This window comes from Heptranchias perlo, chromosome 32 (assembly GCF_035084215.1).
Source record: "Heptranchias perlo isolate sHepPer1 chromosome 32, sHepPer1.hap1, whole genome shotgun sequence".
Classification (NCBI taxonomy): Eukaryota; Metazoa; Chordata; class Chondrichthyes; order Hexanchiformes; family Hexanchidae; genus Heptranchias; species Heptranchias perlo.
Window position 1 is genome coordinate 6,408,546 of NC_090356.1, and position 18,924 is coordinate 6,427,469.

Sequence of the window (18,924 nt, forward strand, 5' to 3'; positions counted from 1 at the left end):
ACATTCAGGAATAGTTGAGTTATTTCTATTTTTATATAGTTTGAGCAGCCTAGTTACATCCTTACACCCTTTTCTCTGGCAAACTGTAGAAGTTTTCTTCTTACAAGGGAACATGTTCTCTAATCATTCCTGATTGTTTTCATTATTTAGGCAGGGGATGTTATGCTTCAGCAGTTTATGTGTCTGATTTATGACACAGCTCAGTCTCCAAAATGAATCCTTCCCTTTGTAAGGCAAGGTTTACAGCCCCCTGCCCTGAAGGCTCCAACAGGGCTAAGTGGTAGGAAAGTTCCCAGGGCCCAGAGGCCCAAGTTGAGGAAAAGGGGGGAGGGTGCGGGGGGGGGGGGGGCGGAGATTGCCAACCTTAAGCGTGCTGCAGCTACCAAGCACCGAAGACTAATTTCTTCTTAATGAGCCGTCAGCTGATTGGGACCTGCCATATACCGGAGCACAGGACGATTTACAGCTTAAGCGAGCAACAGAAACAGAAAAATCATTCTAGCATCAAGGCCCATCCGGAAACCACCTGCATGCATGTGAATGTTAAACCTGGCAGACAGTGAGGCCTGACGTGCTCGTAAATTCAACTTTATCTGAGTAATTACATAGCTATCCTGACGATGTGCCGGTGAGTTAACGAGGAAAACGTCAGCTGAAAACAATCATAGCTGTGAAGAGGGGGGAGGGCAAGACGGGATTAACGTGAGTCGTGAGTCATGGACAACTGCAACTCACCAGGGTTACATTTAGAGATGGTCTGCAAGCTGCAGAAGTAGAGTTTTATGTGAAGAGAAATATTAAAACTGTGACTCACCAATGGCCTGAATAGTTTCATTTTCATTTTTTTTAATTCAAGGACATGTTAGCGTACATCAGCCGTGGCTCAGTGGCAGCACTCTTGCCTGAGTCAGGAGGTTGTGGGTTTGAGCCTCACTCCAGAGACTTAAGCACAAATTCCAGGCTGACACTCCAGTGCAGTACTGAGGGAGTGCTGCACTGTTGGAGGTGCCGTCTTTAGGATGGGACATTAAACCGAGGCCCCGTCTGCCCTCTCACATGGACATAAAATATCCCATGGCACTATTTTCAAAGAAGAACAGGGGAGTTATTCCCGGTGTCCTGGCCAATATTTATCCCTCAACCAACATCATCACTAAAACAGTTTAATTGGTTATTATCTCATTGCTGTTTGTGGGATCTTGCTGTGCGCAAATTGGCTGCCGTGTTTCCCTACATTACAACAGTGACTACACTTCAAAAAGTACTTCATTGACTGTAAATCACCTTGGGATGTCCTGAGGTTGTGAAAGACGCTGTATAAATGCAAGTCTTTCTTTCATAAGAAGCTGAGGAGGTGACTGTTCTTTTTTCCTGTCCTCCTCCTGTCTTGAAGTGTTGATTCCGGTTGGGGTAGGGTTCCAATGTGGTGCCCACCAGTGCCTTGCCCAAGTAACTATTCTTTGTGAACCTAGACAGCAGGAGTCAGCAGGCTGTTCATGCATGGAAGGCATCACAGTCGAGCATGCTCACATGCACTTTACAGCAAGGAGCTGCTGGGTAGAAGGAAGGAGCAGGAACCCTGGCCGGTTTTCTCTTCTCTACTCCAGAAGTACTGAGGCGATTTGCAGTTCTCCCTCTGCAACCCTGACCAAGGCCGCCTACTTGCATCTCCATAACATCGTCCATCTCCGCCCCTGCCTCAGCTCATCTGCTGCTGAAACCCTCATCAGTGCCTTTGTTACCTCTAGACTTGACTACTCCAATGCTCTCCTGGCACTCCCTCAGTACTGTATTGGGAGTGTCAGTCTCTGATGTGGGGCTTGAACTCACAACCTTCTAACTCAGAGGCAAGAGTGCTACCCACTGAGCCAAGACAAGAGGGGTGTGCCACTGTAAGCTCATGCCATTTTAGAAAAAGGCACGTGGTAGGTGCTATACAGCTGCCTAGGCCCTAAACTCTGGAATTCTCTCCCTCCCTCTCCTCCTTTAAGATGCTCCTTAAAACTTATCTCTTTGACCAAGCTTTTGGTTCCTTGTTCTAATATCTCCTTATGTAGCTCAGTGTCAAATTTTGTTTAATAGCACTCCTGTGAAGCGCCTTGGGATGTTTTACTACATTAAAGGAGCTATATAAATGCAAGTTGTTGTTGGCTGAAATCAACTAACAGAGTACAGACCAGGAAACGAGCCTGGCATCTTCTGGTAAGTAGTACTGCACCAGGTGGTGCATTTGCCTGTTTGGCCACTGGGGGAGCTCAGGCGACTGCTGTTAAAGGGGCATTCTTATTTGAGTAAACTGACTTGTAAAATATTTAGCAGCATTGTACACATGATCATGACACCTGAACTGTCCTTGGATTATAAAATGTACAGTTGGTGCAAAAGCAGTTTGGGCAAGATCTGTAACTGTACCAGATTACAGCGCTCATTTTATTTTCTCTTGGCAGCCTCTGGGGTGGTTTTCGCTGCACAGGCTGAGGAATAGGGCCTACTAACAGTACTCAACCAGCCTGATGATAGTGTCCCTGCAAATAATGTAGAGCCATGTATCACAGATGTTGACTTATGTGGGCTAGTGCTCTCCCAGGGTCAACATTGGGAGCGCAATGCAACCCTAAATCTGAGTGACTTCCTCTCTTGAAGCAGAAAAACTATCAGTTAAAACACTTATTTTTTAGTCTGCCTCAAGGTTGAATTTAATGGAATTGACATCAAAATGGAGATTATTGTATGCTGTGGCGAAATGTGCTGAAAGTATTGCTGTATTTATTGAGAATCCTAGGTGAAGGGCTGAGGTGCACTGTGCAGGACACTACCAAGGTTGGAAAAGAAGTAGGAATGAAAGTGAAGCAAATCAAGATGTAGTGGTTAGGTGACACCAAGCTTGGGTTTGAAAAGAATGTTGATTGTAAGAAGAAGGGAAGATTGGGGGAGGTAAAGAGATTAACAAGTTTGAGATCCTAGGAAAAGAATTAGAGTAGGAGAAGGTGCGATGAATCTTGATTTCAATACAAAGAGATGTGGGAAGGAGGCAGAATTGGTAGGACAGGGTGTTTGAGTGGTTGCCATTACTGTTCATTGTCCACGACTTACTGGCAATCATAGCAAACACAGCTCAAATCAGATCAGGCACAGGATGGGTGGATCAACTTGGTTGAGATTGGGAACTCAGTGAAGTGGGAGGAATCAAACCTGTGACCAACCACTTTGCTGCACTATATGCTGGTGCTCTTACACTATGTTCCACCAGGCCATCCTCAGTAGGAAATTTCAAAATGTGATGATTAGACTGATTCGAATCACCAATGTGGGCTTCAATATCATATCAGGGACCCTTGAGTGATGGGTGACATTATAGAGGCTGTCTGTTTCTTATAGAATCATAGAAAGGTTACAGCACGGAAGGAAGCCATTCGGCCCATCGAGTCCATGCCAGCTCTATGTAAGAGCAATCCAGCTAGTTCCACTCCCCTGCCCTATCCCCGTAGCCCTGCAAATTCTTTCCTTTCAAGTACTTATCCAGTTCCCTTTTGAAAGCCATGATTGAATCTGCCTCCACCAATCCCTCGGGCAGTGCATTCCAGATCCTAACCACTCGCTGTGTAAAAAAGTTTTTCCTCATATCACCTTTGGTTCTTTTGCCAATCACCTTAAATCTATGTCCTCTGGTTCTTGATCCTTCCGCCAATGGGAACAGTTTCTCTCTATCTACTCTGTTTAGACCCTTCATGATTTTAAATACGTCTATCAAATCTCCTCTCAATCTTCTCTGTTCCAAGGAGAACAACCCCAGCTTCTCCAGTCTATCCATGAAACTAAAGTCCCTCATCCCTAGTAAATCTTTTCTGCACCCTCTCTAAGGCCTTCACATCTTTCCGAAAGTGCGCTGCCCAGAACTGGACACAATACTCCAGTTATGGTCGAAACAGTGTTTTATAAAGGTTCATCATGACTTCCTTGCTTTTGTACTCTATGCCTCGATTTATAAAGCCCAGGATTCCATATGCTTTCTTAACTGCTTTCTCAACCTGCTCTGCCACCTTCAACAACACAGATTTCTCTGTTCCTGTACTCCTTTTAGAATTATGCCCTCTAGTTTATATTGCCTCTCCTCATTCTTCCTACTGAAACGTATCACTTCGCATTTTTCTGCATTAAATTTCATCTGCCACGTGTCCGCCCATTTCACCAGCTTGTCTATATCCTCTTGAAGTCTATCACTATCCTCCTCACTGTTCAGTACACTTACAAGTTTTGGGTCATCTGCAAAGTTGGTAATTGTGCCCTGTACACCCAAGTCCAAGTCATTAATATATATCAAGAAAAGCAGTGGTCCTAGTACCGACCCCTGGGGAACACCGTACACCTCTGTCCAATCCGAAAAACAACCGTTCGCTATGACTCTCTGCTTCTTGTTACTTAGCCAATTTTGCATCCATGCTGCTACTGCCCCCTTTATTCCATGGGCTTCAATCTTGATGACAAACCTATTATGTGGCACTTTATCAAACGCCTTTTGAAAGTTCTTATACACCACATCAACCGCATTGCCCTCATCTACCCTCTCTGTTACCTCATCAAAAAAACTATCATGTTAGTTAAACACAATTTGCCGTTAATAAGTCCGTGCTGGCTTTTCCTGATCAATCCTTGTCCTCGTGACTTCTTTCCCGGATTACCGTTTCTAAAAGTTTCCACACCACCGAGGTTAAACTGACTGGCCTGTAGTTGCAGGGTTTATCCTTACACCCTTTTTTGAACAAGGTTTGTAACATTTGCAATTTTCCAATCCTCTGGCACCACCCCCGTATCTAAGGATGTTTGGAAGATTATGGCCAGTACCTTCGCAATTTCCACCCTTACTTCCCTCAGCAACCTAGGATGCATCCCATCCGGACCAGGTGACTTATCTACTTTAAGTACAGTTAGCCTTTCTAGTACCTCCTCTTTATCAATTTTTAGCCCATTCAGTACCTCAACTACACCTTCCTTTACTGAAAATCTGGCAGCATTTTCTTCCTTGGTAAAGACAGATGGAAAGTACTCATTTAGTACCTTGGGCATGACCTCTGCCTCCATGAGTAGATCTCCTTTCGGCCCCACCCCTCCTCTTACAACCCGTTTACTGCTAATATGCCTATAGAAGACTTTTGGAAGATTTTTATGTTTGCCGCCAGTCTATTCTCATACTCTCTCTTTGCCCCTCTTATTTCATTTTTCACTTCCCCTCTGTGATTTCTATATTCAGCCTGGTTCTCACTTGTGTTATCAACCTCACATCTGTCATATGCCCCTTTTTTCTGCTTCATCTTACTCTCTATCTCTTTTGTCATCCAGGGAGCTCTGGCTTTAGTTGCCCTACCTTTCTCCCACATGTGAATGTACCTATACTGTACCTGAACCATCTCCTCCTTAAAGGCTGACCATTGTTCAATTACAGTTTTGCCTGCCAATCTTTGATTCCAATTTACCCGGGCCAGATCTGTTCTCATCTCACTGAAATTGGCCCTCTTCCAATTGAGTATTTTTACTTTAGAGTGGTCCATGTCCTTTTCCATAGCTATTCTAAACCTTATGATACTATGATCGCTGTTCCCTAAATGTTTCCCCACTGACACTTGCTCCACTTAGCCTGCCTCATTCTCCAGAACCAAATCCAGCAATGCCTCCTTCCTCGTTGGGCTGGAAACGTACTGGTCAAGAAAGTTCTCCTGAACACACTTCAAAAATTCCTCCCCCTCTTTGCCCCTTATATTATTACTATCCCAGTCTATGTTAGGGTAGTTGAAGTACCCCGTTATCATAACTCTATGGCCTTTGCACCTCTCTGTAATTTCCCTGCAAATTTGCCCCTCTATCTCCTTCCGACTAGTTGGTGGCCTATAGAATATACCCGGTAGTGTAATGGCACCTCTATTGTTTCTTAACTCTAACCAAATAGATTCCGTCCTTGACCCCTCCAGGACATCCTCTCTCTCCAGCACTGCAATATTCTCCTTAATCAATACTGCCACCTCTCCTTTCTTCCCTTCCCTATCTTTCCTGATCACCTTGTATCCAGGAATATTTAGTACCCAATCCTGCCCTTTTTTGAGCCAGGTCTCTGTTTTCGCCACATCATATTCCCATGTGGCTAACTGCGGCTGCAGCTCTCCAATATTGTTTACCATGCTTCGTGTGTACATGTGTGTCAAACCTATTTTAGACTTTCTTGTATTCTCTCTTGGTCTGCTCCCACCTACCACCATACTATTTCTTGCTCTAGTGCTATCTTTCTCTCCCATCCTTTGTGCACCTTGTTTCTCCTTTCCATTGATACATCCTGGTGCCCATCCCCCTGCCAAATTAGTTTAAACCCCCCCCCCCCCCCCACCCACAGCACTAGCGAACTTCCCCATGAGGATATTGGTCCCAGCTCTGATTAGGGAGCAACCCGTCCTGCTTGTACACGCCTCACCTCCCCCAGAACTGTTCCCAATGCCCCAGGAATCTAAAGCCCTCCCTCCTGCAACATCTCTCCAGCCACGCATTCATCTGCTCTATCCTCCTATTTCTATACTTGCTAGCACGTGGCACCGGGAGTAATCTGGAGATTACTACCTTTGAGGTCCTGCTTCTTAATCTCTTTCCTAACTCTTTAAAATCTGCCTGCAGGACCTCATCCCTCTTTCTACTACCTATGTTGTTGGTACCGATGTGGACCACGACCTCTGGCTGTTCACCCTCCCCCTCCAGAATGTTCTGCAGTCGCTCAGTGGCATCCTTGACCCTGGCACCAGGGAGGCAACATACCATAAGAACACTGGATTCTTCAACTAACAAGAGCCAAGTTCAAACCTTCACTATGTGACAATGACACTTAAGGTTCCCCATAATTGTCAGTTCTTCTGAAGGAGGGTGGCTGGGAAAAGCAAGCCTTGAATGGGACTCGTCTTGAATTCCTGAAATCCTCATTTTGGCAAGGCAGCCTCATAATTCTGTTGTGATTCTTTCTCAAAGTCAGAAGTCCATTGACTGAGATCTACTCAAACACATTGCCAACATACCATGATACAACAGAACTCTGTTTCTAAGCAGCCAGTCAAGGTTGACGAACAGTTGTGCGGATGTGTTAGAAGGTAGTAACACTATAGTGGGGTTCAGATTGCATCGTAAACCACAAAAGTTTTATATTTATTTAAATAATTGCAAATGAATTGTGCACCTGTGTTAAGCCTTGTCCCACACTGCCCAGGTATCTTTTTGGTGCAAACCGTTCAATTAGATTTCTACTGTTGTGTCTAGAGTATTCGGCTGATTTCTGTCAATTTTTAAACCGTTGGGTTAATCTGTGCAGTGCATCGTTGAAAGTGTTGACCTGTGGTTGAGGGTTTTTTTTACTTGTTTGTGGTTTCTCCACTGAGGTTATTTGATGTTTTTAGGGAACCTGAGAGTATTTTAAGGACATTGGGCTTCCTAAGAAACCTCGTGCGATAAGAAGATCATCACGGGTCACATTACAAGAAGGTGAGTGCTGCAAAAATTACTATTTGTTTATCAGTATATTACCAGCAATAGCCCCTGCCGTGTACATATGATACGAGAAAGATGGGCTGGTGGTCGTGGGTGAACTACTAAGGTGCATTTATCGATTTGGCACTGGTTTGTAAATAAGTAGTGCACGTAGAAACAAGTGAAGTTCACATTTAACCTTCGTAAACCATTCCCGGCCAGTCATTATTCTACATAATCCACACTGATCATAGCAAGCACTAACATCTTCGTTAACTGAAACCAAAGCTGTCGATCTTTTGTTGTGTTAAATAACAGAGAAAGGACGTAGCACTGGTGGTATGTAGGAGGCCTGTGGTACTATTATATACCAAAAGGTCACGTTCCCCTGCTAACCTGATCGTAACTTCACACATTCCGGTCACAACGGAGAACGTCAGCTATAGAAGTGCGAGAAGGAGACCTTTTCTTGTAATGTGCACTTTCTGCAAAACTCAGCTCAAACGCTTTGACACAGGAAGACTCCGACAAAGACTTAGCCAAATGGCACTGGCCATGACAATAGGAAAGTCTCCCTCTCAGCCCTTTTACTGAAATGAATCGAGCAGCTGCGAGACTATTCCCGGGTCAAAGAAGGTGTAAAGTGAAATATCAGTTCGTGACCTTGACTAAAGGCGATGGAACAGGATTTCCTCCCAAACAACACAACACACAAAAACAGGAACACGAATGGCACTATTAAATACAAGAAGGAACTTTTTCCCCCTCTGGTTGTTATTTTGAAGAACAATTGAGCGAGAATATGAATAGCTAACACCTTGAGGAGTACCATATTTTAGTGTGTAATACCTTACAATCATACTAAAATATAACAGGAAGGAGTTTGAATAAGGATAAGCATTAGGAAATGATCAGCTCCTGACCAATGGCACCATCTCTATTCCCCTGACAGCATACATTTCGTGGGAGATCAATTTGTTAAACACTGCAGCTCAGTACACAAATTGAAAATTCACACTATTTATGCTATCTCCACACGTTATGTTGCAATATGGGTGGTTTCACATGAATAGTCTCATACTCACATGAAATGCTCGAGTTTCACCAGTGAATACATCGACAGGAAGTGCCAACTGAGGTTAAGAGAACAAAGTTGCTGCTATCTTTGTAAAATTGTTTTTTTTCATCCATCACTTTCACCCTCAGTTTTAGCAAAACATTTGTTTCCCTCAGCAATCTTCAGTGGGATTTTATTGGAAGTTGATGTCACCAAGGCCTGTCAATGGCTCAACAACAAAGATGCCATCTTTGAGCATACAGTTCTGGACTTGATCGCCTGCCTTTGCTGAGTTAACTGATCTCAGCCGGAGCAACAGGAAGGGAAGTACCATTGGCCTCAGCCCTTCCCCAGGCTAGGACCAGGAGAATCAGCCAGGATTCCCACACTTGATTGCTATCCAGGAGTTCCGGTGGGAGTGTGTGTATCGGATGAAGACAAGAACAGGCCCTGGCTTGCTTGGCACCCCATGGTAAAATGGCCTGTTGACACTCACTCTTAAGGTTCACAAATAAATAATGGCCACTTGGGCGAGATACAGGAGGACAACCACTGCTTGTGGTACTGTGCCCCAGCAAGGCGTCAACACCTTCAGGAGGGGAGCTAAGAAGAAGATTTTGTTTTTAAAGTTCCTAATACCATGTTACAGAGATTAATAGAGCAGAAGGTGCTCAGTATGATGGAACCCCAAAGCAGATCACACTAACTAATCAATGAGGGCCACTTCGATTAGTGCTTGTGCACTGAAAAAAATTTGGAAAAACATGTGAAGTAGTTCATAGAATCATAGAAATGTTACAGCATGGAAGGAGGCCATTCAGACATCGAGTCTGCGCCGGCTCTATACAAGAGCAATAAAGCTAGTCCCACTCCTCCATCCTATCCCTGTAGCCCTGCAATTTTTTTCCTTTCAAGTACTTATCCAGTTGTCTTTTGAAGGCCATGATTGAATCTGCCTCCACCAGCCCCTCGGGCAGTGCATTCCAGATCCTAACCACTCGTGTGAAAAAGTTTTTCCTCATGTCACCTTTGGTTCTTTTGCCAATCACCTTAAATCTATGTCCTCTGGTTCTTCCGCCAATGGGAACAGTTTCTCTCTATCTACTCTGTCTAGCCCCTTCATGATTTTGAATACCTCAATCAAATCTCCTCGCAACCATCTCTGTTCCAAAGAGAACAACTCAGCTTCTCCAGTCTATCCTCGTAACTAAAGTCCCTCATCCCTGGAATCATTCTAGTAAATCTCTTCTGCAACCTCTCGAAGGCCTTCACATCTTTCCTAAAGTGCGGTGCCCAGAACTGGACACAATACTCCAGTTGTGGTCGAACCAGTGTTTTATCATGACTTCCTTATTTTTGTACTCTATACTTCTATTTATAAAGCCCAGGATTCTGTATGCTTTCTTAACCGCTTTCTCAACCTGTCCTGCCACCTTCAACAATTTGTGCACATATACCCCTAGATCTCTCTGTTCCTGTACCCCTTTTAGAGTTGTGCCCTCTAGTTTATATATAGTTTTGTGGATTAAAGAAAGAACTTGCATTTATATAGCACGGTACGGTAGCATAGTGGTTATGTTACTGGACTAGTAATCCAGAGTCATGAGTTCAAATCCTACCACGGCAGCTGGGGAATTTAAACTCAATTAATTAAATAAAATCTGGAATTAAAATACTAGTATCAGTAATGGTGGCCATGAAACTACCGGATTGTTGTAAAAACTCACTAATGCCCTTTAGGGAAGGAAACATGCCATCCTTACCCGGTCTGGCCTATATGTGTTGACTCCAGACCCACAGCAATGTGGTTGATTCTTAATTGCCCTCTGAAATGGCCGAGCAAGCCACTCAGTTGTAAAATCTTGCTAAAAAAAGTCACAATACGAATAAAACTGGACGGACCACTAGGCACCGGACATGACAAAGGTCAAACCAAGCCCAGCCGACCCTGCAAAGTCCTCCTCATTAACATCTGGGGACTTGTGCCAAAATTAGGAGAGCTGTCCCACAGACGAGTCAAGCAACAGCCTGACATAGCCATACTCACAGAATCATACCTTTCAGCCAATGTCCCAGACTCCTCCATCACCATCCCTGGGTATGTCCTGACTGACTAGAGGTGGCGGTACAGTGATATACAGTCAGGAGGGAGTGGCCCAGGGAGTCCTCAACATTGACTCTGGACCCCATGAAATCTCATGGCATCAGGTCAAACATGGGCAAGGAAACCTCCTGCTGATTACCACCTACCGCCCTCCCTCAGCTGATGAATCAGTCCTCCTCCATGTTGTAACACCACTTGGAGGAAGCACTGAGGGTAGCAAGGGCACAGAATGTACTCTGGGTGGGGGACTTCAACGTCCATCACCAAGAGTGGCTCGGTAGCACCAACTACTGACCGAGCTGGCCGAGTTCTAAAGGACATAGCTGCTAGACTGGGCCTGCGGCAGGTGGAGAGCGAACCAACACGAGGGAAAAACTTACTTGACCTCGTCCTCATCAATCTACCTGTCGCAAATGCATCTGTCCATGATAGTATTGGTAGGAGTGACCACTGCACAGTCCTCGTGGAGATGAAGTCCCGTCTTCGCACTGAGGACACCATCCAACGTGTTGTGTGGCACTATCACCGTGCTAAATGGGATAGATTCAGTACAGATCCAGCAGCTCAAAACTGGGCATCCATGAGGCGCTGTGGGCCATCAGCAGCAGCAGAATTGTATTCCAGCACAATCTGTAACCTCATGGCCTGGCATATTCCTCACTCTACCATTACCAACAAGCCAGGGGATCAACCCTGGTTCAATAAGGAGTATAGAAGAGCATGCCAGGAGCAGCACCAGGCGTACCTAAAAATGAGGTGCCAACCTGGTGAAGCTACAACTCAGGACTACATGCATGCTAAACAGCGGAAGCAACATGCTATAGACAGAGCTAATCGATTCCACAACCAACGGATCAGATCAAAGCTCTGCAGTCCTGCCACATCCAGTCGTGAATGGTGGTGGACAATTAAACAACTAACGGGAGGATGAGGCTCTGCAAACATCCCCATTCTCAATGATGGCGGAGTCCAGCACGTGAGTGCAAAAGACAAGGCTGAAGCGTTTGCAACCATCTTCAGCCAGAAGTGCCAAGTGGACGATCCATCTCAGCCTCCTCCCCATATTCCCACCATCACTGAAGCCAGTCTTCAGCCAATTCGATTCACTCCACGTGATATCAAGAAACGGCTGAGTGCACTGGATACAGCAAAGGCTATGGGCTCCGACAACATCCCGGCTGTAGTGCTGAAGACTTGTGCTCCAGAACTAGCTGCGCCTCTAGCCAAGCTGTTCCAGTACAGCTACAACACTGGCATCTACCCGACAATGTGGAAAATTGCCCAGGTATGTCCTGTCCACAAAAAGCAGGACAAATCCAATCCGGCCAATTACGCCCCATCAGTCTACTCTCAATCATCAGCAAAGTGATGGACGGTGTCGTCGACAGTGCTATCAAGCGGCACTTACTCACCAATAACCTGCTCACCGATGCTCAGTTTGGGTTCCGCCAGGACCACTCGGCTCCAGACCTCATTACAGCCTTGATCCAAACATGGACAAAAGAGCTGAATTCCAGAGGTGAGGTGAGAGTGACTGTCCTTGACATCAAGGCAGCATTTGACCGAGTGTAGCACCAAGGAGCCCTAGTAAAATTGAAGTCAATAGGAACAATGGGAATCAGGGGGAAAACTCTCCAGTGGCTGGAGTCATACCTAGCACAAAGGAAGATGGTAGTGGTTGTTGGAAGCCAATCATCTCAGCCCCAGGACATTGCTGCAGGAGTTCCTCAAGGCAGTGTCCTGGGCCCAACCATCTTCAGCTGCTTCATCAATGACCTTCCCTCCATCATAAGGTCAGAAATGGGGATGTTCGCTGATGATTGCACAGTGTTCAGTTCCATTCGCAACCCCTCAGATAATGAAGCAGTCCGAGCCCGCATGCAGCAAGACCTGGACAACATCCAGGCTTGGGCTCATAAGTGGCAAATAACATTCGCGCCAGACAAGTGCCAGGCAATGACCATCTCCAACAAGAGAGAGTCTAACCACCTCCCCTTGACATTCAACGGCATTACCATCGCCAAATCCCCCACCATCAACATCCTGGGGGTCACCATTGACCAGAAACTTAACTGGACCAGCCATATAAATACTGTGGCTACAAGAGCAGGGCAGAGGCTGGGTATTCTGCGGCGAGTGACTCACCTCCTGACTCCCCAAAGCCTTTCCACCATCTACAAGGCACAAGTCAGGAGTGTGATGGAATACTCTCCACTTGCCTGGATGAGTGCATCTCCAACAACACTCAAGGAGCTCAACACCATCCAACACACCATCCCATCCACCACCCTAAACATTCACTCCCTTCACCACCAGCGCACAGTGGCTGCAGTGTGTACCATCCACAGGATGCACTGCAGCAACTCGCCAAGGCTTCTTCGACAGCACCTCCCAAACCCGCGACCTCCACCACCTAGAAGGACAAGAGCAGCAGGCACATGGGAACAACACCACCTGCACGTTCCCCTCCAAGTCACACACCATCCCGACTTGGAAATATATCGACGTTCCTTCATCGTCGCTGGGTCAAAATCCTGGAACTCCCTTCCTAACAGCACTGTGGGAGAGCCTTCAACACACGGACTGCAGCGGTTCAAGAAGGCGGCTCACCACCACCTTCTCAAGGGCAATTAGGGATGGGCAATAAATGCCGACCTTGCCAGCAACGCCCACATCCCATGAACGAATAAAAAAAAGAAAAAAACCTTTCACATCTTCAGGAAGTCCTAAAGCGCTTCATAGCCAATGAAGTACTCTTGAAGTGTAGTCACTGTTGTTATGTAGACTAACACAGCAGACAATTTGTGCACAGCAAGGCCCCGCAAACAGCAATGAGATAAATCATCAGTTAGTCTGCTTTGGTGGTGGTTGGTCAGGATATAGGAGATGTCCCCGCTCTTCTTCAAATAACACCGTGTGATCATTAACATCCACCTGAGCAGTCAGACAGGGCCTGAGTTCAACAGACAAAGCAGTACTCTGTCAATACTGCACTGAAGTGTCGACCTAAATTTTGCCGCTAGCATGGATTTCAATTAGATCATGGCTGATCTGTACCTCAACTCCATTGACCCGCCTTTGCTCCATAATCCCTTGATACCCTTATCTAACAAAAATCTATCGATCTCAGTCTTGACAATTTCAATTGACCCAGCATCTACAGCCTTTTTGGGGAGAGAGTTCCAAATTTCCACTATCCTTTGTGTGAAGAAGTGCTTCCTGACATCACCACTGAATGGTCTAATTCTAATATTAAGACAATGACCCCTTGTTTTGGAATCTCCCATGACATTTAACCATATTGCCCCATATAGATTGTGCGCTCTCTATGCTGTCAATCAATAGTTCCCCACTCCCCTAGTGTCTCTCCAAGGTCTAACATGACAAGACATTGTCCTGTAAAATGACAACACACATTTCTTTCAGTTGTGATAAAAATAGTAGGGATTTTTTAGGGGAGAGGGCATTGGAAACAGGTATGAACAGCACCTCCATGACTTGTGGCAACTGAAGCAGGTTTTGCATTGGCATAAAAAAAAGTTGAAAATCGGAGCCCTATGTGGTGACTGTGTTGTGGTTTACACTCTAATGTACTTGTATCGACAACATAGCGATTGACCTTTTCACCCATCGAGTTTAACCGCATAACCATACAACCACGGTTGTACATCACGTTAACTATTAATAGTGACATTGCAGCAGTACGATCACCTTTATGGGATCTGTATCTTACTCATGGTAAACAAGTTGCACACTTCAAAGCTGCCTGTAGTTATCTCATTCCTAAAGTTGCATATTTACCACTTTGACAGTTCCTACTGTCCCTTGTAACATTGCTGTGCTTCTCTGCTGTTACAATACTGGCTCCAGATTTCAGGAGAATCTCCTTTTTAAGCAAGCAGCAGTCAGAGCTTTGATGCTGTGCTCGCAACTTTCTCAATTCAGAATGGACCAAATATTATTTCTACACTTGGTATTTTTTTTCCCCTCTGTCCCCTCCTCTCCTGAAGCTGGCAGTATGAAACTTGTCAAAGATGAGCTCAGACAACGAGCGCTGATAGATTAATCGCCCTTGTAAATGCCACTGTAAAGAGCACAAAAGTAGTGTCTCTCCGATATTTTCTCCCTTTGGTCCCTCTGAGATCGTAGAATCCAATTTCTGCACAGAAGGAGACTATTCTATACATCCCATTTGTGCTGTGCTAGCTCCCCAAATGGAGCAGTCTACTCTAATCCCATTTCCCTGGCCTTTTCTCATATCCTGTATTCTTCCTTTTCAAATACTTATCCAATTTCCTTTGAAATTCTATTATAGTTTCCGCCACAACACTTGTAGTGAAGCATTCCATGTTCCAATAACTCTCTGTGTGAAAACATTTCTTCTAACTTCTAAACTCGGTGGGCACCTGTGTCCCGCCATTCCATGGTGCCATGTGTTTGTGATCCCATGTGCCACACCTGCTGTCACCAATATTCCGTGCCAGTTTCCTTTTCCTCCCCTCCTGTCCTGAAGGAATTGCCCTGTTGCTGGAATAAGATTCCACAGAAGCCTCACCCTGATGGCCATTGTTCATGTGTGAGCCTTGATAGTGTCCATCAGCAAGCTATTCGACCATGGCGGTGACCATAGCCAACCCCAATCCTGGCTCACCTGGCATTCACACACGTGCATTTTTCAGCAAGGCTTCCTGAACAGTGATCGGGAGCTGGAACCCTGGCTGATGTTCCCCTCTCTGACCCAGGGGCACTAAGGTTAATGGCAACACTTCTACCACCAGCCCTGCTGAGATCAGGTTACGTACAGACAGGGACCCAACACACCACCTTCTTGGTCTGTATGACCCATCTACTCACTGTGTAAACCCTATCGGGAGAGCCCTCCTGCCTTCCTTTCACTCACGCAATAAAAAAAACAACCATGACTTGCTAAAATCCTTCGCTGTGATTTGTGGCCTAGTGCAAAAGATCTCTCCAAAGGTTAATGTGCCACATCACATGGTACAGATTGTTTCCCTGGTGGAGTCTGTGAAAGCAGAAGTCTGCGCTCATTGATGAGATTGCTGTTTGGGAAATTCCTGAGCAGCTTTTTTTTTCCCTCTTCATCTGACGTACAAGAAGCAATGAGGATGACACACCACATATGCTTTTTGCCTGCCTGTCGATTTAATGGATGCAGCAGTAAGGAACAGCTCTCAGCTTTGACTTTCATCATTATCCTGTTCATTACTAAACCACTAATCTCATCGACAGATATCTGGTCCATAACACAAACTGTACAATAGTATGATGAGTGGGAGTGCTGATAGCTTTCAGTCAGTAATGCTACAGAAACACTATTTCCTCTTTCCTGAAATAAGGCCATTACCCTTTCTCCTTATCGCGCACTATATATGTGTATATTTTTTAGATTAAAAATTGGCTGCCAGTTTGTATCTGTTTGTTTTGCGATTTAGCTCAAAACGAAGGAAAAAATACAACCACCTCAATGAATGTTTCCTTGCAGCCGGCCGTTCGACGAAGCTTCTTCTCAGCCAAGTCAAACCCGTCCACTCTCAAAACAGTTGGCTCCCTTCTCTATTACAGATTGAAGACATCGAGAGTCACTGTCACACCCGCTGCAGCAGAACTATTCAAACCGATGTTATAATGCCACTGTACAAACATAGAGTGGGCAAGTTCAGCTGTCAGGTTGGTAAGTTTTATCGATGATTTCTTGAGCCGTGTCAGTGAAAGACAATCCAAGTTGGGCAAACTTTTTTTTTGCTAAAACATTCAATATGCTGATTAGTTTGAGACATAGTGGATGACGGTGTTGTATTAACATTCCTGCGTCACTTACATTTGACAGTATTGCAACAAGAAATGACGAGCAGTGTTCCTGTCTTCTCCCACCCTGTACAATGATGACTCTGTTCCTTTAAAAACTGTTGAAATACTGGCAATCTTTTATTTTAACTACTTTTAATGGCAATCTATTTGAAAAGCCCTGTGTTAAAACAATAACGATCCAGAAATTGCTTGGAGCGGCGAACCAACAGTGCTCGCCGCTCCATAGATTTATACTAACCCATTAACTTACCGCAGTCTTTTCTTCGGCTGCTTCCTCGAATAGGAAGCGGAGAAGAGCCCGGCGTCAGTTCAAGCGAAGCTAGGACCCTGGGAGAAGTGAGAGGATCACACTCTCCCCTCGATCAATCACATCGCAGCATTTTTGACTAGCTGCATAACTGTCTCTGCCGGCTTGAATTGTTAAACCAGGAAGTGAAAAGTACAACATCAAAATCAATATAAAAACAGTTATCGACAGCGAAAAAAAGAGGGTAAGAAATAATTGAATTAAATAAAAGAGACAGAAAGGAAAAGTAAAAAAATAATAATTTTTTAATTGAAAAAATTTCTTTTTAATGACCAAAAACTATTAAAATAAGGAGTGATGAGACTCCACATTTTTGAAAGTTAATTTTTAGTTGTTTGGCAGTCATTAAGACTTACACCGCTGTTAAAACTTAGATCAGACCTGTATTTTTAAGTGTACCTGTTTTGTGGCGCTATTAGTTACTTTCCAGCTGGGCAGATGGGCAAGTTGGCACTTTATCAATGATTTTCCTGATTGCTGCTTGCGATATACCTTTAATTCGAAGCTGTCATATCGCCAGCGAACCAATAGAAGCAAGTTCCAGATCTCCATCTTTCACTGCGCTTGCTTCTCCATTTCACTACTAACAATGGAGAGCGCTGTTGAGCTCACGGTTATTTCACAAGCAATTTCTGACCCAACATTTGGTAACAATTTTTTTCTCGAGATCTGGGCGATACAGGCCAAACTGCATTTATTAACCTATCCCTAGTTGCCCTGACAACTGAATGACATGATAGGCCACCTCACTGAAGCATTAAGAAAGAAAGAACTCGCAGTTATATAGTGCCTTTCACGGCCTCAGGACGTTTCAAAGCACTTTACAGCCAATGATGTATTTTTGAAGTGCAGTCGTTGTTGTAATGTCGGAAACGCGGCAGCCGATTTGCATACAGCAAGGTCCCACAAACAGCAATGAGTTAAAACCTGATAATCTGTTTTAGTGATGTTGGTTGAAGGATAAATATTTGCCAGGACACTGGGGAGAACTCCCTTTCCCTTGGAATAGTGCCGTGGGATCTTTTACATCCACCTGAGAGGGCAGATGGTTTAACGTCACATCCGAAAGAAAGAATAGCTTGTATTTGTATAGCGCCTTACTGGTTATCATGTATAAAAGTGCTTCACATGCAATTAATTACATTGAAGTGCAGTCATTGTTGTGTAGCAAATGTTGCAGCCATTTTGTATGCAGCAAGGTCCCATAAGCTGCAATGAGTCAACAGCTCCACTATGATTGTATCATGCGACTACCATGGACTAGATGGACCTTGTTTTTTTTTCGTCCAGCAATTCTTATGTTCCTATGAGATGAATGAAAAGTTAATCTGTGGTTTTTTTTTTAGGGAGGAATGTTAACCTGGTCACCAGGTGAACAATCTGTTCCTCCTTGATCTTCACCTACACCTGAACCACTGGAGCAAGCAGATGGTACCTTGGGTTAATCTGAAGGACCCACTTGTTGAAAAGTCACTTAAAGAAGCATCATCCAAAGTCCCCCCCACCCACCCCCAGTGCATTGGTAATGGGGACAAGCTGAGCCATAAGTTCAGGAGGATCTGAGGTTCAAATCTCAGTTAGCTGATCTCAATTGGCTTTAGCGCTGCTGGATTGGGGGGTGGGGGGGGGTGGAATCTCCCAGGGTTCATACTCCTGATCGCTACCCAGTAACCCCTAATGGAAAGGGTGCATTTGTGCACGTCAGATGAGGAAAGGAACAAGCTTGGCTATGATGCCTGCTGACACCTCATTGCCTCTGTTCTCACATGAAGAATAATCACCTGAGTGAGATATTAGAGTGTACCTGCAGAATCAGTATCTTAAGGAGAAGGGGAAAACATAAATCCATTCATGAAACCTAATTGAAAACCTTATTTTCATGCTTGGGGATGAAGACATAATTCTAAGGAGACAACAACAATAACAACAGCAACTTGCATTTATATGGTGCCTTTAATGTGGTAATATGTCCCAAGGTGCTTCACAGGAGCGATTATCAAACAAAATTTAACACCAAGCCACGTAAGAAGATATTAGGACAGGTGACCAAAAGCTTAGCCAAAGATGTAGGTTTTAAGGAGCATCTTAAAGGAGGAGAGAGAGGTAGAGAGGCGGAGAGGTTTAAGGAGGGAATTC

The 18,924-nt window shown here is 44.8% G+C and overlaps 1 protein-coding gene and 1 long non-coding RNA gene across 17 annotated transcripts in view; one reads left to right on the forward strand and one right to left on the reverse strand.

Moving 5' to 3' along the window:
- Positions 1 to 18,924, reverse strand: part of prdm16 (PR domain containing 16) — a 518,186-nt gene that overhangs the window by 111,991 nt on the left and 387,271 nt on the right. Inside the window, exon 1 of one of the 11 annotated variants that reach the window (XM_067970265.1) lies at positions 15,304 to 15,435. The exons of the other annotated variants lie outside the window; for them this stretch is intronic. Coding sequence (XP_067826366.1) covers positions 15,304 to 15,324 — 21 coding nt within the window. The 5' untranslated portion in view covers positions 15,325 to 15,435. Of the gene's footprint in view, positions 1 to 15,303; positions 15,436 to 18,924 lie in introns of those variants that run through there. 11 annotated transcript variants of the gene reach the window in all.
- LOC137300966 (uncharacterized) overlaps positions 7,376 to 18,924 on the forward strand; it is a 125,443-nt gene continuing 113,894 nt past the window's right edge. For 3 of the 6 annotated variants that reach the window (XR_010958195.1, XR_010958196.1, XR_010958192.1), the window contains exons 1-2: positions 7,376 to 7,506; positions 16,236 to 16,344. This is a non-coding gene — a long non-coding RNA (uncharacterized lncRNA). The remainder of the gene's footprint in view (positions 7,507 to 16,235; positions 16,345 to 18,924) is intronic. The other 3 variants (XR_010958194.1, XR_010958193.1, XR_010958191.1) reach the window with 1 other exon arrangement.